A 27,028-nucleotide genomic window follows, 5' to 3' on the forward strand; every position below is an offset into this window, starting at 1 on the left:
GAGCAGAATATATTACATTGCCTCTGCACTGACTCAGAGCTACTGCCACAGGATTGTTTCATCACCATCCAAACTACAGGTACATCATTTCCACTTAGTGTTCCACTTCTTCCCTTACATTATACCAGCACACCTTTTCCCCTCACCCGTCCATGGCTTCAGCTACAAATTAAGGGTTAGTTTTTGCTTCAGGAGTCTTTAGACCTTCTGTGATCCCATGAACTGTCATAGATTAACATTAGCTTAGATGAAGCTGCATTCCTGCTGCATCTGAACTTCCATTGTCAGAAAGGTCACTCTCAGAGTATCAGAAAGGAATTTGAATGTTAGATCCCAATTTGGAAACCAGTGAAGCAAAGTCATTTGCATGGAAACTCTAGTGCAAAAGGAAGCAACTTGTAAGCTGTTGCAGCTAAAGGAAGAGTAGCCTGATAATAGCAAGAAGGAATCAAAGATATCCACTTAGGTACTTGGTAAACAGAGAAACTGAAGAAAGCATTAAAGGAAGTCTTACTTTAAGATTTCCGGGCCAGAAAACATCATAAGATCATGACAGGCTTTAAACAGGAAGCTCATGAGGAAGTACGGTCCAAAGGTTTTATACAACACTTTCAACAAAGAAGGTGCAGAGTTCCTTTGAGATGGTTTTACAATCAAAGCTTCAACTTCTTCTGTCACATCGCCATTTGAGTTGCTTGATTTCATTTGCTTTTTGGGTGAATACACCATTTTTATGGGTTGCCTACAATAATAATAAATAATAATAAAGAAACATTTCTTTAATTCGTTAGGACATTCTATTGAATCGCACTGACAACTATTTAAAACGAATGAAGGGGACTTCTATAAAATTGAACAAAAGAATGCAGAGCCTTAAAATGAGAAGTTTACTCCAGTTGCCAAGAAAAACTAGCTTAGGATATGTCTATACTTACTGTGACGTCCACAGTACGAACACTGCATGCCCAGCTAGCGCAAGTTTAAATAGCAATGTAGTCGGTGAGGTGCAGCTGAGATGGGTACGGTACAGTGGAGTGCCCTACACAGCTGAATCCCAGGGTATATACTCTACCCAGACTCTCTACTTGCCCAAGCCATGCCTCCCACCTCTAACATTTTAATTTTTTAGCAGTGCAGTGTCCTCTTGCTGGAGCCTCTCTCACTGCAATGAACAACTCCAGCAGTGGGGAAAGGCTCTGGCAGGGGAGACAGCAGGGAAAGGCTCCAGCAGCAGGGAGGTAAGCAGGGAAACACTCTGGCAGCTCACCACAGCTGGAGCCTTTCCACTGCAGCATGTAACTATGCATGTACTCTACACATCACCATGAGTGTAGACATAGCCTTAGATACTCTCCACCACAAGGATTTGCAGTCATCATGATATTTGCCGTCATTCCTTTCAGTAGCTCCAAGTGTCCCTGAATCAGAGATGGTAGTTTACCAGCCACTTTTGGGACTGGTAACCCAGTGTTTCACAACATTATGGAGGGATCTGTTTATCAGAAGCTACTAGCCTTCGGTTAACTGAGCAGCACTTCAGAAACTGAGTTTTTTTCCTTGGGACAAACGTTCCTAAAAACCACACCCTATAGCTATGGAATACTCAGTTAGGTGTACAATTGTATGGGAGTTGCAAACTCAAACATGAGTTTGTTTATATTACTGTAGAAGCCATAGATCCTAGTCAAGATTAAGGTCCCACTGTGCTAGACACTGTACAAATGGAGTTAGTAGACAGTTCCTGTTCTTAAGAGTTTACAGCCTAAGAAAGAATGATGCTAAATCATCCCTAATGCGTAGAATGAAACCATAGTTAAGTTAAATGCATCTAATGTATGCCAAACCATATTTCTCAGTATTTGAGAACAGGCTGTAGGTAAAACTATGCTTCTGTGTATACTATCTACCATAGGTGCTGGAACCAGGAGTGCTGTTGCACCCCCGGCTTGAAGTGGTTTTCATTGTTTATAGTTTGGTTCCATTGCTCTCAGCACCCCCACTATACAAACTGTTCCAGCACCCCCGCTATACACTAGCTAAATTGAGAATAATGCATGACTTAAAGAGTTTTTCCTTCACTGAACAGTGACTTCAGTATGCCGTGATGACATAAGCATGAGAAAAATTTGTAGACAAAATGAACATTGGTTGAAAATGATACAAAATAGACTACTGCAAAGGTTGTAGTCCATCTGCAAGATGAGAAACAGGTTTTTTTTGTTTCTTTTAAATTTAGATTTTCTTCTCTCACACACATACTCACAAGGTTGCTCCTCAGTGTCTAAGCACATAAGGGCAAATCCTGAGGTCCTTATTCAAGGAAACGTCTAATGAGCTTATGGAAATTTGTCTAGGTAAAACCCAAATAATCTCAGATTTTAGCCACTATTATCCTTGAGGCATTAATGGGCAAGTGGATTCATTACGTCCTTTATGATACTTTGATTGTCAAGGACTTCTGGAACATATTCATAAAAATATTTCCATAACAAATGGAATTGACTGGATAAAAGCACACTAGCATAATATGTGATCAATCAGTTGTACTTCACTAGTATTTCTCAGTGTTAGCAGCTTATTTTACTTTCACTCATGTATTTTACATATAAATAAAATAAATAGTTTCCCCTTTATATTCAGTTTTCTTGACATAAATGGAATTCAAGAAAAAGTTCCTGTATAAAATGGATCTTGACCAACACCATCCAAGTTTCCTATATTCTATTAGCTACCACTTTGTATTAATAACTGTTAGCATAACTGAACTTACTTCTTTGTATTTGCACACTCCTTCGCCCAGTACCTAGCCAAACCTTGCACTACCTCCTCAGATGTGTCCTCTTTGTTTAATGACCACAAATCTTTAGCTTCCAATGGTCGCCGATATCCCTGAATCATCAGCCTATATTGGAAAGGATCATCATCATCAGCAGCAGCATTCTTTAGAGAGCACCAAAGCAAGTTATACCCTGTATATCTAATTTCATAACAGAGAAATATTTATCCACCCCCAAAATGCAGCCAGCTGCAAAGGAAGATGCAGTAATTTATTTAACAATGCACAGAAAAATTAGGATGAGTAGTAATATAGTGCTTAAATGAAACTGCCGGGAGAATTTAGGAAACAGAATGAAATTATCCCACTTGGAATTTAGCAACACAATTAAAACTCATTTTATAAACTGAACGATAGAATTTTTATTAGTCTTCATTTTACCTTTACCTAAGACCACACTGAGACACTGGCCAAATTCTGATTAAGAAAGAAGTTACCACCTGCTTAATCACCTATAATGCTTTAAGTGTTTACAGTATTCCTTAGTGCTCTCCCATTCAAATAATGACATCATACAGCTTGAGAGAGCGGATTTGATCACAATAAAGGAAGCAGCTGAAGATAAAACGAAACTACCGATAACTAAGACAATTTTTTAAAAAATAACTCAGTGTATTGGCTTTGAAAAAAGGAATCTTCCAACGGTCAAAATGATGCAAGTTGGTTTCCACTCCACCACTCCTATTCATCAAACATTAAAATGCATCATTTAATGATATATATTTATGAAGCTACATATGCAACATCAGCAGAATTCAAGAGATTGGAGAGACCTGTCATTAAAAAATAAAAGTAATTATCCACCTATCAGTTTCTAGTAGTTAAGTGTCTATTGAACAATTGTAAAAATCTCTACAGGTCAGGAGAGCGTTGAGTATCTTCTGAAAGCACAATAAATTGATATTTGATTGCTGCATTATACAATGGACTTATTCTCTTACCCAGTAATCCACCAGAATGTAATTTTGGAAAGGAAGGATGCGCTAGATTCTGGGCAGGGATTCTAAAGGAAAGGAGAGAGAAAGATGTCAGCCATGTAAATAAAACCTATTGAAACAATTAAAAAAATACTACTTTTATCCTTATGAAATTTACAACTTTATTGTAACAATTCTTCAGCAGGACTAAGTCTCCCTTTCTTAACCTAAACATCCTTTCTCAAGCAGGTTATTCTTCACAGGATACAGCACAGCATCAAGGATGCCAGTGGTTTACTAGAATGGAGCACAATAGCTTTACTCTATTTCAGTGACGCAGACCAATGCAAAATATACTCAGACAATATCAAGAAGTTACATGAACTTCACAACACATACATCTTTAGACCAATGGTTCTCAACCAGGGGTCTGGGGCCCCCAGGGGGGGCCACATGCATGTTTCAGGGGGGCCGCCAAGCAGGGCTGCCATTATCATAGAATATCAGGGTTGGAAGGGACCCCAGAAGGTCATCTAGTCCAACCCCCAAAGACTTGCTGGGGCCCAGGACAGAAAACCAAAGCCTCACCGCATGGGGCTGAATCGCAAGGCCCGATGCCCTGCCAGCCGTTGCTGAAGTCTGAGAAACTTAGCTTCACGGGGCCCCTCTGGCATGGGGTCCCAGGCAATTGCCCTGCTTGCTACTCCTTAATGCTAGGCCTGGCTTTTACATGAAGAAAAATAGTTGTTGTAGCACAGGTGGGCCTTGGAATTTTTATAGCATGTTGGGGCGGCCCCTCAAAGAAAAAGGTTGAGAACCCCTGCTCTAGACAATCAAGCAGAACCTTATATTTTATTTCTCAGTAACTAGCAGAAGAGGCTACCTAATGCTTAGATAGTCTGGTGATGGAGTGGAGGTATAGGGAAAAACCTACAATGGAATGATTGAGGCATCTAAGCACCACAATTCCATTTTTAAAAACCTACTTTAAAAATCTGGCAAATTTAATTGAAACAAGGAGAAAATTTATGTTTAAGCAGTTGCAGTGCTTGCAAAAGGTGCCAAAACTGGTTGTCCTAGAGAATGTAGGCCTTTTCAACAAGGCCAGCAGCATACAATCCTGAAGTCTCTCAGCCCTCTCAGGGCAAGTGGCTAGTTTAGTCTCTGTGCCTATTGAACTTTTGGCTTCTCTGCTGAGACTATCTGCAAGGATAGTGCACCACTTGTGTTGGTGATGTGAATTGAAACTGCTTTCAAACTAAGGCAGTCATTGGTGCATGGCCATTTTTAAGTCAACTATTCTGATCTTTCACACACACACACACACACACACACACACACACACCCCCACCCACCCACCCCTCTCCAAGTAGCTAATAGACTTTCATTAAGTCTGTGAAAACTGATTTCTTAGAATGAGAACCACATTAGAACATGGTTTTCACCCCAAAAAAGCCCAAGCCTGAGGAATGAAAGAGGGCAACTGGTCAGAGAAAGTTAAGTTACCCATGAAGAAAGTTTTCTTGTACATCACATATGCAAATTCCAAATAGAAATATCACAATTGAAGTTATGCTGGTCTCCACCCTCTGACTCATCACAAAGTCAGCACTGGATTCCTAGTTTGGGTTTTCTATCAGTTTATATCAAGTGTAACATTAGCCTTAGCTAGTTTAAAAAAAATATCAGTGGTTGGATTAAGTTAAAAAGAAATCCTGAAAGAATTTCAAAGGCAATACCGTGGATTCAGTGCAAAATTCCAGAGGAAATTATACACTCCTCTCCTTCTATTTTTCCTCAAAAGCATCAGCAAATCAAGAACGCACAGTCGGCCACTCCTTTGGCACATGTAACCAATAACCATAATACAGTGTATTTTAAAATTAGAGCAGCTCATTCACTTTCACCTACAAAGTCATCTGTCACCATTACAGAGATGACATGAAAAATACAAGAGCTGAATTTTAGGATTAATATTTGTCTCATGTTTGTTTCACTCAATTTTTCCATTAAACTGCATTCTAAAATTGTTACAACAAAGTAGCATGAAACAGATCTGCATTTCTTCCCTCTTACAAATGACTAAGCATCTGACCTCTGGGGGGAGGGGAGCTATTGAACTATTGAAGTTAAGAGAAAAAAATACTGTTAAGAAGCACACAGAGAAATATAAAACAGCATATTTATGCACGAAACAGACAGCATTTGGGGGAGGGATAAGGAACTTGACAATTTCCAAGTATTAAACACTTCTAGCACTTTGCCAGATCAAAAACAATGCTACTTGCAAGCAATTGAAGTACTCTGCCTTCCTGGAAAAAAGCAGTTTTAAACTGACTCAAGAAGGCATATGGAAAGTATTAGATTTTCTCTGTGTATCTCTACAGTCTACTTATAAGTAAGACTACGGTTTTGTCACGGAGGTCGCAGAAGTCACGGAATCTGAGACTTCCAAAGACCTCCGTGACTTCAGCTCTGGCAGCTGGGAGCTGCAGGGTCCTGCTGCCTCCCACAGTGACAGGGAGCTGTAAGGTTCCCCCACTGCCTGAGGCAATGGGCTGCGGGTGGAGGGGGGGAGAAAATGCATGCTCAGGGGGACCTCTGCCGCCCCCAGCCACCACAAGGGGGAAGGGCAGGGGGACCCTGGCAGCCCCCAGCTGCAGGGGGGGGGGCAACAGACAAGAGGGATTCCAGCAGCGCTCCTGCTGCTGAGGAGGGGGAAGGGGGACTCTGCAGCTCCCATTTGCTGCTCTGCCCCACCCAGAGGGCTGGTGTTTCCCTTACAAACTGATTTACTGTCTGCCTGTAGTGAAGCAGAGTGGTCTCCCTCCCCCATTTGAGAGCAAGGGACCACTACACATGTTTACGGATATTTTCCAATTTCAGTATGGTCAATTATTCAATAGACATACAAACCTTTCCCCTTCAATAAATGCTGGGCAGTTAGAAACAAATATTATACAAAGATAAATTATTTGAAGTGATTTACTTATATGCACCATGCATTACAGTATTTCAAAAAGAATAGTCTTTAAAAATAGGCTTATGTTTTGTTTAATACCTATTGCGCACTAATTACCATGTACATTCTTAAAGTGCTTGGATTATGAGAAAAGCTTTTATACATGGCAACTGTGACCAAAGCAGAGAAGAAAACATTTCCAAGGCAGTCTGTCAGATATTCAAGTTGACAAGAGAACAAAATGACGGTTTGTCCTTCAGTTAGACACAATTGGTGCTCACCATCTAGTGCTACAATATCAGCCTTTTACAAAACCTAATGGCAACAGACATTTAATCCACCTGTATTACTCTACCCCGATCTCTTTCTGGAGTGGTCACACTGACCGAAAGACCTGGACAGCTGATCTGCTTAGGAGACCTCAAAGGATCAGCAGCATTATGTCCCCCAACAAGTTATGCACAGGAAGTCAGCATTTGCCAAGGGTGGTACCTGAGATACCAGTTACACCCTGCATTTAAAATAAAAAGTAATTGTGGTAACATGGTAAATGGCAACTTTTAAAGATAGCAACTGCTGTAATTTACAGCTAAAAACAGTAAGCTGTGATATCAATTCCTTCTTTTGCCAATTTCAGACATACTACATCAGCCATTACTAGCTCAAGGACTGCAGCACTTCCATACACAGAAGAGGTCCGTAATATTTCCACTTTACAACCCATAGCAGTCTCCAGTAGCTGGAACCATGCTGTTAGCCTACCTCCTCCCTCTGCCATGTAGGCCTAGATCTTTAGAGTCACCACATAAAGTGCTGCCAAAACCAGGGCAGCAAAAGGAAGAAAATGCACTTTTATCATTGAAAATCCATTTTGAGTAGCTGACATGTAGAGTTAGACTCAGAGTTAAACATGTGAAATTATTCAAGTAACAAAAAGCAAGCATTGGGTAGAATTTAAAAAAGTACAGCAAGTGCCTTCTACTGCAGTTTAATTCAATGGGAATTGAACTATTCAACATTGTCCAGAATCAGGCCCAATGACTCACTGTAAACAATATTAGAGGTAGGTCACTATATTCCAGTCTACTCCTGTGCAAAAACATTACTGAACACTTACAGGATCATTAACTGCTTCAGAAAACAGAGGCGGTCGTTCTGGGAAGCAGGACAGTATAAGCTGTATTAGCACCAGGACAAAGTAGCTGTAGAAGGTAACGTAACGAAATACATCAACTTCAGCATCCTAAAAAAAGGATTTGATATTCTGGTTAGAAGATGTAAAGCAACTGCTTAATGTGCAAAAAGTGACCATGTAGCAAATACCTTTATTTGGCAATAAGCATCTAAGCATCAGAGGAAGTACATATTCTTGTCAACCAAGCAAAAGATGGGTTGTGCGCTGCTCGTCAAATGGAGCCATAAAGCAACAAGCATTCCTTAGGAGAGTATTGGGCATTCTAGGCTAAATGCATTGCTGACAACATTCTAGGACTCGCCTGGATAAAACAGAATGTCTGGCCATCTCTACGCAATGCACTGTTGTTACGGCCATGTCGGTCCCAGAATATTAAAAAGGACAGGGTAGGTGAGGCAATATCTTTTACAGGCCCAACTTTTGTTGGGGGGGGGGGGGTGAAGGGTGAAAGGGAAAGAGAAGGAGAGACACAAGCTTTTGAGCTTATACAGAGCTCTTCTTCAGATGACTTGTGTAAAGCTCAAAAGCTTGCCTCCCTCTCACCAACAGAAGGTGGGCCAATAAAAGCTATTACCTCATCCACCTTGTCTCTCCACTTCTATGCAAAAGATTACAGGAGAACAGCTTTATCTTTGTGGAGGAGAATGTGAGCTTTTTTGCACCAGGTTCATCTAAGGACACCACAAACAGAATTCCTGAGTTTCTCACTCTCTTTTTCTTTTAAGGCTTGTCTACACTGGAGTAGCGACACGTACAATCGCCTAGTACAGATGTGGTGTGTTTAAGCCATGCCTGGCACCAGTGCAATTCACTCCAGTTTAAAGCCAGGATCAAAATCACAAGGTGTTTCATAGCATAGTAGTACATGATTTTACCAAGCCCACAGAGGAAGTAAGTGTCAGAGCTGGGATTAAAAATTAGTCCACTACACCATGTTGTGTTCAGTCACCATAGCTTCCTCTTCCTATGCTTACGCACAGCACAGCTCAATCCAACGCTCCCAAAGAAAGTAAAGACAACTTAGGCTGAAGAAAGCACAGGGCCACTACTAAACCCAATACCAATTTAATAGGAGCCAGTTAAAAGTTTTCCCAAAACCTCAAAGTTGAGGAACTTTTTCAAGAAAGGTTTCAGAGTAGCAGCCGTGTTAGTCTGTATTCGCAAAAAGAAAAGGAGTACTTGTGGCACCTTAGAGACCAACAAATTTAGAGCATAAGCTTTCGTGAGCTACAGCTGATGAAATGAGCTGTAGCTCATGAAAGCTTATGCTCTAATAAATTTGTTAGTCTCTAAGGTGCCACAAGTACTCCTTTTCTTTTTTCAAGAAAGAAACATTCCATTCTTAGCCAGCACAATCATTTGATGAATTAGCTCAGGGCAACTTGTTTATTACCCAACCATAGCGAGATCTAAAATATTCTAACCATACAAGAGAACACGTTGACCAAATGGGCACCTGAAACAGAGCTACCATCAAAGCAAGTGCTTCAGGAAATCCTCTGTAAAATCAACAGGAAAAAGAACTAAACTTTAGCCTGCATTGTTTCAGATGTAACCTTACACTCCTTCATTCTATTCAAACAGGTTCTGAATGTTTCTAGAAGTTCCAGTAAAAGTGTTTTGCTTTTAAACCGCCTTGCCAACATTTATAAGACCATCAAACCTCTGATTAGTTTCAAACATGGAAAACTAAATAAAAGTAAAACAAGCATAACTTAATGGCGCTTAAAAGCTCAGGAATGAAAGTACACTTAATGGATCATCAACTTGCTCAGTGTTTTAAGAAGCAATGATGGGCACTACAGATTAAATCATTAAACAAGTAGCCACTGCTATTGCAGCACTTAACTCACCTTAATTGAAAAGTAATCACTTACCAGGTTTAAGGCGTGCAGTATTTTGGACCTGAAAATTATTGTGGCACACAGCAATGCGGTGAACCAGAAAATCAACATTACGCCTGAAGACTGGACTCCTTTCATTCGCTCATATTGTATTAAAAATGTGGCAAGCAACTACAGACAGATAAAAAGATAGCATAAACAGATTATGTTCATAAAGGTTAAAAAAATAAAACTATACACAAAGCAAGCACAATATATGAAGCACAAGCATGTCTATCCAAGACCATGATTTAGTGTTTCTATTAGAGTATCACTCAGAAGTTCCAACTATGTCTCAGTGTCTTCGGCCCTTTACAAACATAAAGCTAGTTCCTACTCCAAAGGGCGTCAGTTTAAAAAACACAATACAGAGAGAGGAAAAATGGTTGATAGTACCTACAAGCAGAGCACCAGACAAAAATATGTTCAAAGCATCCAAAGGGGAGAGAAAAAGTCACAAATCAACATACACAACCATGTCTAATTATGAAGATATTTTAACCTTTCCAAGGGATTTCCCAGGGCTAAGCGCTTGAAAGCTGTCTTAGCAAGAGTTCATCTTTAAATAATCATCTCTTTCATACTTGTTAAAATAAAAAGTTACATCACATTGGTTAGTGTATGTTTGTTTTTTTCCATTTCCACACTGTTTAGAAGAATTTTTGTACACTTTAGGAAACTCATGTAACCCTCGTGTGGCATAAAGCACGTTTACAATGGGTCCAAGGTTTCCCATTTTAGTCAAATCATTAACCTTGCATTAAATTATGGCCAGGTATTGGCCTGAGTTATTCTTTTCAAATGTATTGTTTTAACTGAGTTTTAAATTTGAATTATTCCTAACCTGGGCTGAAGAAAAAGAAAAAAAAATCAACTTGCTTCTTACTAACCCTGAAGAAGCACAATGCAGTCAGCTTTTAAGAAAAGCTAACAAGATAGTACCTGCACTTCCCAGCCCTGAACGTCTAGCACCTATGCACAGAAAACTAACTTTTAACACTTTCCATCACAGCATCAAGAGTTTGAGCATAAACACCACATGTAGTTCAGTCAGACCCAGAGAACTCAACTGTCTATTACAAATATTCATAACAATATGAAGTTTTGTTTTTGAAGTTAAGTAATGTTAGCAACTCTCTTTACTATATTTTATGGTTTTAAGAACTTCCATTTAGAGTTACTTGCCCCCAGGATTAAATCAAGTTCTGAAGCATGTGCATGAGTAAATGGAACCTCTAACCTCAGAAAAAGTGTAAATGTCTAGAACTAGTCGGTATGTTTCTCAACATGCTGACACGCAGTTTTCAGCACAAAGTTGCTTTACATAAATAAAAAAAAAAAAAAAATCAGCATTTCAGTTCAGTATCAAGTGAAATCTGCAAATGGTGACTGTACCTAATGGAATGAAAATGTTAAGCAGCTGCAAAAAAAGGCAATACGTACAGCTGAGAAAGACCGATTAGTGGTCATGATTTTACATCACAGAAGGAATCTGAGTAGAATGATTTATACTTACCATTGTTATGCCCAAAACTGTAGGATTAATAATAAAAACTGGAGGTCGGAAAATATTTTGACTTCTTTCCCAGAAAGAGTAGAAAAGGTCTGCCCAGCAGATTATCCACAATAGTAAGCCCAAGGCCTGGAACATAAAAGTATGAATAAATATTGAAAGTGAACTCTTACCAAGTGTAACAAAATGTCTTTTGCTACAACAAATTAATACATACACAGTCAAATGCAATTGCCCTATGTGTGTGGCCCTATTAGGCAATTAAAATTAGTCCAACTATACACAATTTACGCAGTAAATGAGGTAAAGAGAATCTTTCTTTGTAGGTTCCTGATTAAAAGAAACAATTTTAGATTACTGTGTTATATAGTTTAGATTTATTCTAAATGTCAGATCACATGCTAACGTTTTATGAAGCAAAGATTGGCGTATCTCTCAACTTAGGCTGGGAAGAAACTCTTTAAAAACTGTAGGTTTATAAGCGGGGCAGAAATCCCCCAAAATACCTATTAAAGGTACCACAACTCCTCTCAAAGGCTCTTGCCTGTTTTACAGAGAAACAAACTCTGTGAAAAGATTGTTAAATGCCAGCTGGGTGAGAGAAATGGAACAGGATGAATATAATTACTCTAAAAAGATAGGTTTCAGAGTAGCAGCCGTGTTAATCTGTATTCGCAAAAAGAAAAGGAGTACTTGTGGCACTTTAGAGACTAAAATTTATTTGAGCATAAGCCTTCGTGAGCTACAGCTCACTTCATCGGATGCATTCAGTGGAATATACAGTGGGGAGATTTATATACAGAGAGAACATCTACCAATGTGATATATGCCATCATGTGCCAGCAATGCCCCTCTGCCATGTACATTGGCCAAACTGGACAGTCTCTACGTAAAAGAATAAATGGACACAAATCAGACGTCAAGAATGATAACATTCAAAAAAACCAGACAGAGAACACTTCAATCTCTCTGGTCACTCGATTACAGACCTAAAAGTGGCAATTCTTCAACAAAAAAAAACTTCAAAAACAGACTCCAACGAGAGACTGCTGAATTGGAATTAATTTGCAAACTAGATACAATAACTTAGGCTTGAATAGAGACTGGGAGTGGATGGGTCATTACACAAAGTAAAACTATTTCCCCATGTTATTTGCCTCCCCCCACTGTTCCTCAGATGTTCTTGTCAACTGCTGGAAATGGCCTACCTTGATTATCACTACAAAAGGTTCCCCCTGCTCCTGCTGGTAATAGCTCACCTTAAGTGATCACTCTCCTTACAGTGTGTATGGTAACACCCATTGTTTCATGTTGTCTATGTATATAAATCTCCCCACTGTATTTTCCACTGAATGCATCCGATGAAGTGAGCTGTACCTTACGGAAGCTTATGCTCAAATAAATTTGTTAGTCTCTAAGGTGCCACAAGTACTCCTTTTCTTTTGTCTAAAAAAAGAATACACTATTATATATGCTTTAAGAGATGGTCAAAAACCTGCTTAGTTTAATAAAATCCTTTTATTTCTAGGGTTGAAACTTCAGGATCAAGGTGGCCAACGCAATGCGGTACTTCCCAACTTCAGGGCATGGAGCACTCTGTGGAGGCTGTATCCAAGGCCAGTAACACGTATCAGTGCACATGCAAGGACCTTGAAGGATATACTTTTTTTTTTTTTTTTTTTTTAAAAACCACACCCACACCCGACCTACTTATTCTCAGGCAGCCCATTGACATGACAGCATAAAACTTGGAAATCGAATTCAGGTGAGTTGTAGGCATGGATCCCATCCCAGTACAAACATTTCATGGAATTAAACAATTTAAAAACAAAAAGTCAATTTGGTACAAACCTAAAAATAAAACCAAAATACATGGCACAGACTCTGAAGTAAAAGTCACTTACTGTTTTGGCTTTGTTGAAATGAGACATTTGGATATAGCCCCTGTCATGACAACGGAGGTACAGGAAGTATATTGGGAAGCAAACCCACAGGTAAATGCAAGGCACCCAGACAAGGATAGTATTCTGAAAGCACTTAGTGAAATCTGGATTTTCTGTGTGCCAGGTCAAGTTCCAATCCTGAGGAAACAAAATGGATAAGTAGTGAATGAAAAAGCAAAATTCACCACTTAAAAAAACAAAACAAAACAAAAACAACAACAACAACAACAACAAATCACACCTCACCACCCACCTGTGCCTGAGTCGTCTTATTCTTACTGGACTGTTAATCTAAATCTGGATTAAAGATTAAGATCAAATGGCTCAGGACTAGAGAATATTTAAAGTTTTGCTTCACCTCACATTGCTCAAGAAACTGCTATCAAAAAAACCGCTACCCCAAAAACAAAACAAAAAACAAAACACCACCACCACACAGGTAATTGTACTCTGTGCTAGTTTCACAACAGCTATCACAGCAATCTTTTCACTCAACTGGCATACTGAGACCTTTAACTTCACTAACTAGTTATTTTAGAAATATCTCCGCAGAAAAATACAGCAGTTTCCTGTCCCCATTACACCGGTTTCAGAAATGTTACTTAATATTTAGCATGAAAAACATATGTAAAGATTAAAAATCCAAGATTAAATAAGAAATCTTGAAAGTGCTGCTGTAAAGCCAGCTTCATGGGGCATCACTAAATAGCATGAAAATTCTCTCAATCCTTGAGAATTCTCCAAGATAATCTGTACAACCAAGAGGGAAGATACTTTCCCTTTTAGCCCGATTCCTGCTCCCTCTATGAAGCTGACAATTTCTAACCAGGAGGAGGAGGATCAGACTTTATCTAAGGATATGTCTAAATTACGAAATTAGGTCAAATTTCTAGAAGTCGCTTTTGTAGAAAGCATTTTTATACAGTCGATTGTGTGTGTGTCCCCACACAAATGCTCTAAGTGCATGTAGTCGGCGGACTGTGTCCACAGTACCGAAGCAACCGTCAACTTCCAGAGCTTTGCACTGTGGGTAACTACCCCACAGTTCCCACAGTCTCCACCGCCCATTTGAATTCTGGGTAGAAATCCCAGTGCCTGATGGGGCTAAAACATTGTCGCGGGTGGTTCTGGGTACATATCATCAGGCCCCCGTTCCCTCCCTCCCTTCGTAAAAACAAGGGCAATCATTTTGCGCCTTTTTTCTTGAGTTACCTATGCAGATGCCATACCACGGCAAGCATGGAGCCCGCTCAGCTAACCGTCACCGGATGTTTCCTGGGTGCTAGCGGACGTGGTACTGCATTGCTACACAGCAGCAGTTTATTGCCTTTTGGCAACAGATAGCGCAGTATGACTAGTAGCCATCGCTGACGTAGTCCTGTGTGCTCGTTTAACTGGGCGCCTGGGCAAACATGGGAGTGACTCAGCCAGGTCATTTCCCTTGTTTCATCTCATGGCGATTGAGTCGTACCGGAAGTGCACTGTCTTTTAATCTGCAGCTAGCAGAAGACGATGGCCAGTAGTCACATTGCACTGTCTTCTGCCGAGCAGTCGTACTGCACAGTCTGCTGCCAGCATGATGCATAAAGATAGATGAAGTGGCTCAAAACAAGAAATAGACCAGATCTGTTTTGTATTCATTTTCTCCTCCCTTCCTCTGTGAAATCAACGGCCTGCTAAACCCAGTTTTGAGTTCTATCCTTGAGGTTTTGAGTTCTATCCTTGAGGCGGCCATTCAGTTTCTCACAAAGCCATCCCCTTTGTTGATTTTAATTCCCTGTAAGCCATGTCATCAGTCATCCCTCCCTCCGTCAGGGCAACAGCAGACAATCGTTCCATGCCTTTTTTCTGTGCAGACGCCATACCACGACAAGCATGGAGCCCGCTCAGATCACTTTGGCAATTAGAAGCACATTAAACACCACACACATTATCCAGCAGCATATGCAGTACCAGAACCTGGCAAAGCGAAACCGGGCGACATCAGCACAGTTACGAGAGTGATGAGGACATGGACACAGACTTCTCTCAAAGCACGGGCCCTGGCAACGTGGGCATCATGGTGCTAATGGGGCAGGCTCATGCGGTGGAATGCCAATTCTGGGTTCGGGAAACAAGCACAGACTGGTGGGACCGCATAGTGTTGCGGGTCTGGGACGATTCCCAGTGGCTGCGAAACTTTTGCATGCGTAAGGGTACTTTCATGGAACTTTGTGACTTGCTTTCCCCTGCCCTGAGGCACAAGAATACCAAGATGAGAGCAGCCCTCACAGTTGAGAGGCGAGTGGCAATAGCCCTGTGGAAGCTTGCAACGCCAGACAGCTACCGGTCAATCGGGAATCAATTTGGTTTGGGCAAATCTACTGTGGGGGCTGCTGTGATGCAAGTAGCCAACGCAATCAAAGATCTGCTAATATCAAGGGTAGTGACCCTGGGAAAAGTGCAGGTCATAGTGGATGGCTTTGCTGCAATGGGATTCCCTAGCTGTGGTGGGGCCCTAGATGGAACCCATATCCCTATCTTGGCACCAGAGCACAATACATTAAGCGAGTACATAAACAGCAAGGGGTACTTTTCAATAGTGCTGCAAGCACTGGTGGATCACAAGGGACGCATCACCAACATCAACGTGGGATGGCCGGGAAAGGTACATGACGCTCGCATCTTCAGGAACTCTCGTCTGTTTCAAAAGCTGCAGGAAGGGACTTTCTTCCCAGACCAGAAAATAACTGTTGGGGATGTTGAAATGCGTATAGTTATCCTTGGGGACCTAGCCTACCCCTTAATGCCATGGCTCATGAAGCCATACATAGGCAGCCTGGAGAGTAGTCAGGAGCTGTTCAACTACAGGCTGAGTAAGTGCAGAATGGTGGTAGAAAGTGCATTTGGACATTTAAAAGCGCACTGACGCAGGCACAGTTTACTGACTCTGTTAGACCTCAGCAAAACCAATATTCCCACTGTTATTACTGCTTACTGTGCACTCCACAATATCTGAGAAAGTAAGGGGGAGACGTTTATGGCAGGGTGGGAGGTTGAGGCAAATCGCCTGGCTGCTGGTTACGCACAGCCAGACACCAGGGCGGTTAGAAAAGCACAAGAGGGTGCTGTGTGCAACAGAGAAGCTTTGAAAACCAGTTTCACGACTGGCCAGGCTATGGTGTGAAAGTTCTGTTTGCTTCTCCTTGATGAAACCCCCCACCCCTTGGTTCACTCTACTTCCCTGTAAGCTAACCACCTTCCCCACCTCCCTTCAATCACCGCTTGCAGAGGCAATAAAGTCATTGTTGCTTCACATTCATGCGTTCTTTATTAATTCATCACACAAACAGGGGGATAATTACCAAGGTAGCCCAGGAGGGGTGGTGGAGGAGGAAAGGACAAAGCCACACAGCACTTTAAAAGTTTAAAACTTATTGAATGCCAGCCTTCTGTTACTTGGGCAATCCTCTGGGGTGGAGTGGCTGGGTGGCCGGAGGCCCCCCACCGCGTTCTTGGGCGTCTGGGTGGGGAGGCTATGGAACTTGGGGAGAAGGGCGGTTGGTTACACAAGGGCTGTAACAGCCGTCTGTGCTCCTGCTGCCTTTCCTGAAGCTCAACCATACACTGGAGCATATTAGTTTGATCCTCCAGCAGCCTCAGCGTTGAATCCTGCCTCCTCTCATCATGCTGCCGCCACCTTTCAGCTTCAACCCTCCATCTCTCCTCCCAGTCATTTTGTGCTTTCCTGCATTCTGACATTGTCTGCCTCCACACATTCGTCTGTGCTCTGTCAGCGTGGGAGGACAACATGAGCTCAGAGAACATTTCACCACGAGCGCATTTTTTTCGCCCTCTAATCTTCGCTAGCCTCTGGGAAGGAGAAGATCCTGTGATCCTTGAAACACATGCAGCTGGTAGAGGAAAAAGAGGACAGTGGTATTTAAAGAGACATTTTATAGAACAATGGGTACGCTCTTTCAAGGTAAACCTTGCTGTTAACATTACATATATAGCACATGTGCTTTCGTTACAAGGTTGCATTTTGCCTCCCCCCCCCCCCCCCCGCATTGCTAACAGCAGGGAACATTTCTGTTCAGCCAGAGGCAAACAGCCCAGCAGGAACAGGCACCTCTGAATGTCCCCTTAAGAAAAGCACCCTATTTCAACCAGGCAACCATGAACGATATCACTCTTCTGAGGATAACACAGAGAGATAAAGAACGGATGTTGTTTGAACGCCAGCCAACATAAATTGCAATGCTTAGTTCTACAATGATTCCAGAGTACGTGCTACTGGCCTGGTGTGGTAAAGTGTCATACCATGGTGGATGGAGTAAGGCTGCCCTCCCCAGAAACCTTTTGCAAAGGCTTTGGGAGTATATCCAGGAGAGCCACGAATGCCAGGGCAAATCATTAAACATGCTGGCTTTTAAACCTTGTATAGTATGTAAACATGCTGGCTTTTAAACCTTGTATAGTATTTTAAAAGGTACACTCACCAGAGGTCCCTTCTCTACCTGGTGGGTCCGAGAGGCAGCCTTGGGTGGGTTCGGGGGGTACTGGCTCCAGGTCCAGGGTCAGAAACAGTTCCTGGCTGTCGGGAAAACTGGTTTCTCTGGTTGTTTGCTATGAGCTATCATCATCATCATCATCCTCGTCCCCAAAACCTGCTTCCATGTTGCCTCCATCTCCATTGAAGGAGTCAAACAACACGGCTGGGGTAGTGGTGGCTGAACCCCCTAAAATGGCATGCAGCTCATCATAGAAGCAGCATGTTTGGGGCTCTAACCCGGAGCGGCCCTTCGCCTCTCTGGTTTTCTGGTAGGCTTGCCTCAGCTCCTTAAGTTTCACGCGGCACTGCTTCTGGTCCCTGTTATGGCCTCTGTCCTTCATGCCCTGGGTGATTTTCACAAATGTTTTGGCATTTCGAAAATTGGAACCTAGTTCTGATAGCACGGATTCCTCTCCCCGCTATCAGATCCCATACCTCCCGTTCAGTCCATGCTGGAGCTCTTTTGCGATTCTGGGACTCCATCATAGTCACCTGCAGCTTGCCACACTGGCCAAACAGGAAATTGAAATTCAAAAGTTCGCGGGCCTTTTCTTGTCTACCTGGTCAGTGCATCTGAGTTGAGAGTGCTGCCACAGTCACAATGGAGCACTCTGGGATAGCTCCTGGAGGCCAATACCATCTAATTGAGTCCATAGTACCCCAAATTTGACCGAGCAAAACCGATTTCAGTGCTAATCCCCTTGTCGGGGGTGGAGTAAGGAAATCAATTTTAAGAGCCCTTTAAGTCAAAAAAAAAAAAAAGAGCTTTGTCATGTGCATGGGTGCAGGGCTACATTGATTTAACGCCGCTAAATTCGACCTCCACGCCTAGTGTAGACCAGGGCTAAGAGCTTGTCCACATGGGACACAAGCCAAGGTGTTAGATCGACAGTGTGCTAGCTTGCCACATAGCAACGTCCCAGGTGGACACTACATGACTGCTACAGTGTGCTAAAAGTTCTGTTGTGCACTTTGATGTTATTTTTCTTATGCTCTGAACATGGTGCATAAACAGAGTCTAATCTAAAGCTATCATGTACATAAGCCAAAAGAATACTGACCATCACAGTAATTGAAGTCTGATCACCATTTCCGTTACTGGCCACATAGCTATATAAAGTGACAGATACTCCTTATCAAAGGAAATCCTATTCCAGGCGAACTCATTAGTTTGAATTAAGGAAAAGGAGACTACAATGCAGGAAATCATACATGATCATCACTACCAAGATGAAAATATAATTATGAACAAAATCAAGTACTGGGATAGTAAATAGCTATAGTAGCATTATAAAACTGAAAATAGCATGTCATTCAGCAGCAGATAGTTTCTCTTCAAATATTTGAAGAGACCAGTTACTTCCCATTTAGAAAATTAAATTTTTTCACATACAGAATGATACAGCAGGACAAAAATGCTGTGCCAAAAGTAAAACAAAGTATGCTACAGTTAAAGAAACTTGCCAGCTAGAGTTAAGGACCACAGTCAGCATTTCACATATCCATTTTTGTTTTTTTAAATTACTACAACAACATTTAAGATTATTGTAACTAACAGTTTAGAGAAGAAACTTTATTTTTTCTGTTGACTTCACATTTTACAACATTGTGTAGAAAGTCAGTAACTATATAGTCTCCTTCAACAACTCATATAGCATTTTATCTATACGTTTCAAAGCACTTTACCTCCTTTGTAGAGTATGCAGAAACTGAGGCACAGGGAGGTGAAGTGACCTGCCCAAAGCCACCAAGCAATCTACTGGCAAAGCTGTGAACAGAATTCAGCCCTCCTGAATCCCAGGCCTCTAGCCAACAGCTCACACTACCACCTTGAAATTCTTCCCTATCCAATGGCAGAAGGAAGTCAGAGGCTGATGTAACCTTGGAAATATTTTTAGTTCATCTTTTTTAGACTAGCTAGCTATCAGGTTGACAGTGTTCTAGTCTCTATCATTTTAAGTGCCATGTCATACAATATATTGCTGTTATATGAACTTTCAATTCCTCCAGGAAGTGTTCTATGGGGGGGGGAGGGAGAACAAACAAACAAAACCCTATGAATTATAGATTTCAGAGTAGCAGCCGTGTTAGTCTGTATTCGCAAAATGAAAAGGAGTACTTGTGGCACCTTAGAGACTAAAGTTTATTTGAGCATAAGCTTTCGTGAGCTACAGCTCTTCATCGGATGCATTTGGTGGATCCGATGAAGTGAGCTGTAGCTCACGAAAGCTTATGCTCAAATAAATTTGTTAGTCTCTAAGGTGCCACAAGTACTCCTTTTCTTTTTGCGAATTATAGAGGCATTCCAGTTTAAACCAAAAACTATTATCCTAATTCGTCAGGAACTAGTGTTTAACAAAAACAACCACCACCTAAGCAGAGAGAGAGACAGAGAGACCGCGAGCGTGCGCGCGCAGAAGGAAGCAAGGCTCTTTTGAAAGTCATTCAACATTTGTACCCTTTTCATGTTGTCTGCTACAAGTCAGAGCCTGCAAGATTTTGTTTTATTCAAAGTTCAGTTCTTGGTTACACATAGTAAGTGATATGTTTGGCTGTCACACAGCAGGACTATAGAATACAAGTAACAAAATGAGGCTTTTTTTAAAAAAAAATTATATCTTGTTAGCAGTGAAATAACAGGTTTCTGATCAAATACATATTCAATACAAATATATAAATACACAGATTTTCCTAGGAAGTAGTGAAAAGAACAGGCACTGACAGTAAGTATCAGAATGGTAGCCATGTTAGTCTGTATCAGCAAAAACAACAAGGAGTTAGAGTCTAAGGTGCCACAAGACCTCCCCACTGTTTTGACAATAAGTAAAATTTCAAAACTGGAAAACCTGAATCCCTAATTACGTTTCCAGTGCGTGTATTTGTGTTAAGAGATCTCCCTGCACCATCGGGAGAAAACTCCTTTGATGATTCCGCAGAAGCTATAATGAGAATGTAGTTGCTATACGTGAAAGTCATTGAGCTAGCATGCTTATATATTTCCTTATCCCTGAATGACCCCATCTAGATTATATCTTTTATTGGACCAATATGTGTTGGTGAGAGAGACAAGATTTCAAGCCACACAGAGCTCTTCAGGTCTATGAGGCTCAAAAGTTTCTCACACAAACAGACATTGGTCCAATAAAAGGTATTAACTCACCCACCTTGTCTTTCTAATATCCTGGGACCAACATGGCTACAACTATACTGCATACCATTGGGATTTTCAGCTTAATCATGCTTTACCACCACACAACCGTTTCCTGCTTTAAAGATTTCAGTTTTGCTGCTCCCCATACAATAGTCAAGAGAATTGAACTGGATAGCAATTTACAGACCTTACAAAACAGTTGAGACAGTTACATCAGTACCTGATTTTATGAACACCAACCTCAGACGTGATCAGTTATACAAACCATTTTCCCAGTGGGGAAAAATAAAACCTACCACTTTCATTATGTTATGTTGATGAATGACAAGTCAACATCCATTCTTATGCCTTCTGTGTATTGGAAGTCGCTTTGCAGTGGTTCAAAGGACAAGAATAAAGTAATGCAGTGCACTAGACTGCCACTTGCACATCATGTTTACTGTAATTTTGAGATGTTCCATTTTATGAACTCTTCAGTCCCCAATTAACCTGTAAAACAGGGGTTCTACCGAAAACCCCTTCAATTCTAGAAGTGCTCTTTGAGCATGCGTCAGACAAACTACCTTAATGTATGTTTAATTATGTAATTAATTTAAGTATCTAAAACTGGCATTGACATCTATTTCATCTCCTCAATAACAATTTCTGAAACATGATGGCGAAGGGCAAAAAAAGAGGAAGGTATAATCTGTACAAATGTGACCTTTCTCCTGCCACAAAACATACCAGGAAAGTAGTTTCTTAGCAGCCAATCATTGTACTGTTGCCATGTCACTGACCAGACAGAAAGAAGTGCTCTATGCATTATTGCTGTATACACTGGCAGGAGGTTATTCTGAAAATATGCATGTAATTTTTAGTTCAACTGACCTTTATATTTTCATTTGTCTTTCATACAGCTGTACTTCCAAATACCTTGCAAAAGGATTCAAGGTATGAAAATCAGAGCCCAGAGACTCCAACGAGAGAACAGAGGGGCACACCTGCCAAAAAAATAAGCAGCTAAACCAGTAGTTCTCAAACTTTTGTACTGGTGACCCCTTTCACAAAGCAAGCCTCTGAGCACAACCCCCCTTAAATATATAAAAAAGTGTTTTTAATTTAGAACACCATTATAAATGCTGGATGCAAAGTGGGATTTGGGGTGGAGGCTGACAGCTCGCAACCCCCCATGTAATAACCTCGTGACCCCGAGACGTATACACACCAATTATTAATGTACGTGTGTGTATATAGAAAACTGCGCTCAGAACTTGTGGTGCAGTCAAGAAGGGTAGGCTGCCTCCCCAACCAGACAAGACTAGTTCCAAGCACCTAGCATCGTACAAACCAGGAGTAGACAAATGATGGGCCATCAGAGTTAGTGGAAAGAGATAGACATGAAAGCTAAAATTTCCCACTCTGAATAAGCATGAGTCACTATCCAAGAGAGCCCTTTAAAAAAAAAAAAAAAAGCTTGAAACAGATCTTCATCCAGAAATTCAGGGACAGTCACTTGGTGGGGGCTGCCTCTGAAGTGCTCGATCTCCTCTGGGATAGGGGGTTATGCTGGAAAACTGTTCCAAGGCAATCGGTAACTTGTATTAGAAAAGGGATTTTCTTCAGTATAGCGATATAAAGCCTAAGGTTGCATCTTGATGTTTATTTTCCTTACTATTCTACCTTTGAATCAGATTTTGCTATTAAATAAACCTTTTGTTTATTTATATCCCAAGCAATCTCTGGTGTGCAAACTGCACGGAGTGCACACGCCAAAGTTAGCATCCGATGAAGTGAGCTGTAGCTCACGAAAGCTTATGCTCAAATAAATTTGTTAGTCTCTAAGGTGCCACAAGTACTCCTTTTCTTTTTGCAAAGTAAGCTGGTGTCTGTGGGGCTGATTTCATGCTTTCGGGGGTGATGATCCAGAAGGGAAATGTTCAAATTGTTTGGTAATTAAAGCCTGGGGACGGATGGATTTGGGGAGACTCTGAGGGACTGTCGGTGTCACCCTGCAAGGAGTCACTGGGCTGGTGGAAGCCAGGGTGAGACCTTGTGCTTGTGGACAGGCTAGTGGTGTCAGGGCTCTGGACTAAAGCTGTATAGTAAAAGGCACCCAAGGTTACATGGCAGACAGACAGAACCCCTTACTGGCTGGGTGATCCCCAAAACATCACGCAAGGCAACACCGCTTTAGAGATAAATAGCGAGAGAAAGTCAAGCAAAGGAGTAAACAAGAAAAGTGTAGGCAAGGCAAGACTGTTCAGAAAAGAGCTAGAATGTTACTAGAAGTTACCAGCTATAATAGCAACGCATTTTCTAAGGCTGGATTCAAAGCCCATATACTCCTATTGACACAAGGTCCACAGCGAGGGAGAAAATGAAAGTATTTTCACAAAGAATTATCCAACGCTGAAATGGCTATAAAAAGACCCTTGTAATCAGTTTGGTTGAGAAAGAAAATACAAGACAGGCAAAATAAAAGATTTATAAAATGACAGGGCAAAAGGCACAGAGGAAAAGGAGGAACTAAGCAGACAAGTGTAAATAAGCAAAGAAATACCAAAATACTGAATTATGGGGCAGTCTTAACACTTTAGATATTTGTGAAACAAGGAAATCCTAATTTGTTCTTTCTTCACTCCTGAAGACTTTTCCCAGATGCAAAAGTCAGGAAAGCCCTTAGTCCAGAGGCCAGGTTTTTTTGAGCAAAAGGAAGGCTCCATGATGTCACTGAGGACATCCAGTCCTTGGGAAGTTCAACCAGGGCAGTAAATCTAGTCGAGAAGTGGGCAAGTTCATGGGCCACATCCGTCCTGCAGGACTGTTCTGCCTGGCCCCTGAGCTCCGGGCCCAGGAGGCTAGCTCCCGACCCCTCCCCCGCAGCCTCAGGTCACTGCACCACTGGTGCAATGCTTAAGGCAGCAGGCCTGTGAGCTCCTGGAGCAGCAAAGCTGCAGATCCTGGCCTGACCCGGTGCTCTGTGCTGCGCAGTGCGTGGCTGGCTCCAGCCAGGCAGCGCAGCTGCCTGTCCTGGTGCAGCCACGCTGCCAGCCACCGGTGCTCCAGACAGCACGGTAAGGGGGCAGGGAGCGGGGCTGGATAGAGGGCAGGGAGTTCAGGGGTGGTGGTTGGGGCCGGGGCAGTCAGAGAGCAGGGAACAGGGGGGTTGAATGAGGGCAGGGATTCCGGGGGCAGTCAGGGAGAAGGGGTGGTTGGATGGGTCGGGGGGGGGAGGGAGGCAGTAAGGGGACAGAGCAGGGCAGGATGGATGGGGCAGGGGAGAGAGAAGAAGCATCAGGGAACAGAGGGGGTTGGATGGGGCAGGGGTCCCAGGGAGTGAGAAGCGGGGGGGAGGGGGGACCGGGCCACACCTGGCTGTTTCTCTCCAAATAGCCTCCCCTAACCAGCCCTCCATACAATTTCTGAAACCCGATGCGGCCCCGAGGCCAAAAAGTTTGCTTGCCCGTGGTCTAGTCTGTTTCCTCACTAATACTAGATCATCACTGCGATTTGCAGGTGACTGAGTGCTGCAATAGTTTTCCTGCCAGCTAAAGGCTTGGGTGCGAGGACAGGAGCATTTATTTATTCTCTTATGAGAATTTAATAATGTGAGGAAGAGGATTAAAAAAAAGCAAGCAGCTGATTTAAATTCAACCCATTTAGGTTAGTCAGGCAATCAAAATATCTATACCTCCTGCAGTCCATGTCAGTTTCATAGTTTCACATCCTTAGTGCAAATCAAGACTCTAAGAAAGTCAGGAAAAGTGTAGCAGAAAAAGAAAAAACTTAGAATAAACGGAAGTTAAAGTTAGTAATAGCGGTGAAATATGACAATGGCATTTCTACTGCTGGATCCAGAAAAGCAATGAGGCAGTAGCTACTCAAAAACAAAGTCTCATGCAGATACCACCAAAGATTAAACAGCTCTTATTTTTCCCCACCCCATTTGTTGACACTTAATGCTTCTATTTTTCAAGTGAAAAAAATTTACTCGTTAGCACAACAAATAAAGAGCTCCACATGCATGCTGAATTGCTACTTCATACAAACAGCAATTTCATAGCTTGCAGGGCTCTGACTGAAGCTGTTGGAAGTGGTTTGCAAATTGAAATTATTATCCCATGGAAAAAATTAGGGGCAGAAGGGACCCACTGTTCACAAGAGAAGGAAGTCTAGTGTGGAACCTCACTTCTTGGGTTGCATTGGGTATTGAATTTTGCAGCAGTTTTTCTGGAGATGGCTGCTGGTTTTGTTTTTATTGTATTATTTTAATAAAATGTCAAAGTCCCTGCAAAATAGACAACTACTTCTTATATATTGATTTTTAATAAATCAACCACCAATTTCTTCAGTATCTATGCTTTAACCGGTTTTAAAAGACGTTACATTTTTAGCTCTATGGTTGCAAAAAATACTGTCCCAAGTCGGTACTAATACTGAGCACAATATGCAGGCGGAGATTAAAACAGGTCTTGGGGCCAAGTAATAGCTCCTTCCACAGGCATAAGAGGCCTCAAAAAACAAAAAAACAAACACAAAACACAAAAAACCACAATTTAAGTAAAAAGTACCCTTGCAAGAAATGAAACTGGCACCAGGTACCCAGCATTCACATGGACCCACTGAAAAACCTAACTACTAATCAAACCTGGAACTGCATAAGGTTTGGAAAAGGTCAAACATTTCCTCAGAAGTGTCCTGTATTTCCATTCAGAAGTGAGTGTTGAACTCTTCCTTCTGATAGTTGATTCCCCCATAAAGCCTATGCTTATAATACCAACTCACTTAAAAGCAATTCCTGTCTGAACTTCCCTAGACTGATAAAATGGTGGTGCTGGCAGCAAGTTAAGGGTATGTCTACTCTAGCAAGTTTCTGTGCCACAAGTTATACTACTTTTATTAAAATGCTGGAATTAAGCCGCGGTTGCATGTCCACTGTGCTCCTTGTGCAACTGCAAAGATGGCAGTGCATTGTGGTAGCTATCCCACTGTGCAACTGGCTGCAGGGTGCTTTAGGAAGGATTTGCAATGCCTCATGGGGCAGGCACAGGGTCACAAGATGCAGGTTTCCCAATCCCATTGTTCCATGGTCATGCTGCTTTTCAACTAAAGGGCAGGGGGGGGGGGGGGGGGAAGAGAGAGAGAGAGAGAGAGAGTGTGTGTGTGTACACATGCCATCCTGTAAGTTCAGACAGCAGCAGGAAGCAACCAATCCTGAGGCAGGGGGAGAGGGAAAACCTCAACATCAGCTCCCGCCTCCTTCCCTGGGCTCTCTGCACAGCTTTTTTTTCCCCTCCTCACACATACAGTTTTCAACAGCAAGAGCATTCCACATTAATGGTGTGTGTCCAGTATGTGTATCCTGGAGCAGATCAGCACAGCACACGATGACTGTCAGAAATGGTGCTTTGAAAGGGGAGGAGCGCATGTCTCCAAGGCAGTCAAGTTCAAAACAATGAGCAGAGCGGTCACTTGAGACACTATGGGACAGCTCCGGAGACCAATTACAGTGCTGAAAGCAATCAAGTGTCTACACTGGCAATAGAGCGCTGGAGCCTCTGCGCAAATAGCCTTACAACTCTCGTCAAGATGATTTTTTTTTTGCAGCGCTGCAACGGAGGAGTTTCTGCTCACAAAGTGGCTTGGCAGTGTGTACACATCTGCAGTTTAAGCGCAAAAAGCTGCTTTACTGCACAGAAACTTGCCAGTGTAGACAAGCCCTATGAAATGTTCTCTCTGTCAATGGGAGAAAAAAAAACTAAGAAAAGTTGTGTCCTAAATAAGTCTAATTTTGGGAATAAACATTCAAAACTATGTCTGACTTTGTAGCTGGCTGACTTCATCCCTGGCATGCAATAGCTGCTGTTAAAGGAGCAGCCACATGCCTTCTGCTCCCATGTTAATAATCCTTTTTAAAATATGCTGCGTTTCAAAATTTCCCATTGTCAGAGGGGAAAAAATTAAACTTGCATACAGCAGGCTTGAAAGTGAGCTAGTGCTCTGGAGGTGCCGACTGCCAGGTATGCTATCAATGCGGTGTTTCATGAGCTACCTTAAATGGAGAAGCAGCAGCAGGGAGGGAGGCAGCCTCAGGGAAGCAGGCAGAGCTGCG

The 27,028-nt window shown here is 42.1% G+C and overlaps 1 protein-coding gene across 3 annotated transcripts in view; it reads right to left on the reverse strand.

Moving 5' to 3' along the window:
* The window catches only part of LOC119862204 (multidrug resistance-associated protein 1), an 84,604-nt gene that overhangs the window by 36,381 nt on the left and 21,195 nt on the right, over positions 1-27,028 (reverse strand). For 2 of the 3 annotated variants that reach the window (XM_043494121.1, XM_038418476.2), the window contains exons 2-8: positions 13,211-13,387; positions 11,310-11,435; positions 9,788-9,925; positions 7,833-7,958; positions 3,778-3,839; positions 2,771-2,902; positions 515-742 (exon numbers count right to left, since the gene is read on the reverse strand). In XM_043494121.1, the coding sequence (XP_043350056.1) occupies positions 515-742; positions 2,771-2,902; positions 3,778-3,839; positions 7,833-7,958; positions 9,788-9,925; positions 11,310-11,435; positions 13,211-13,387 (989 nt within the window). Of the gene's footprint in view, positions 1-514; positions 743-2,770; positions 2,903-3,777; positions 3,840-7,832; positions 7,959-9,787; positions 9,926-11,309; positions 11,436-13,210; positions 13,388-18,844; positions 18,863-27,028 lie in introns of those variants that run through there. The other variant, XM_043494120.1, reaches the window with a different exon arrangement.

The sequence above is a fragment of the Dermochelys coriacea genome, chromosome 10, assembly GCF_009764565.3.
Source record: "Dermochelys coriacea isolate rDerCor1 chromosome 10, rDerCor1.pri.v4, whole genome shotgun sequence".
Classification (NCBI taxonomy): domain Eukaryota; kingdom Metazoa; phylum Chordata; order Testudines; family Dermochelyidae; genus Dermochelys; species Dermochelys coriacea.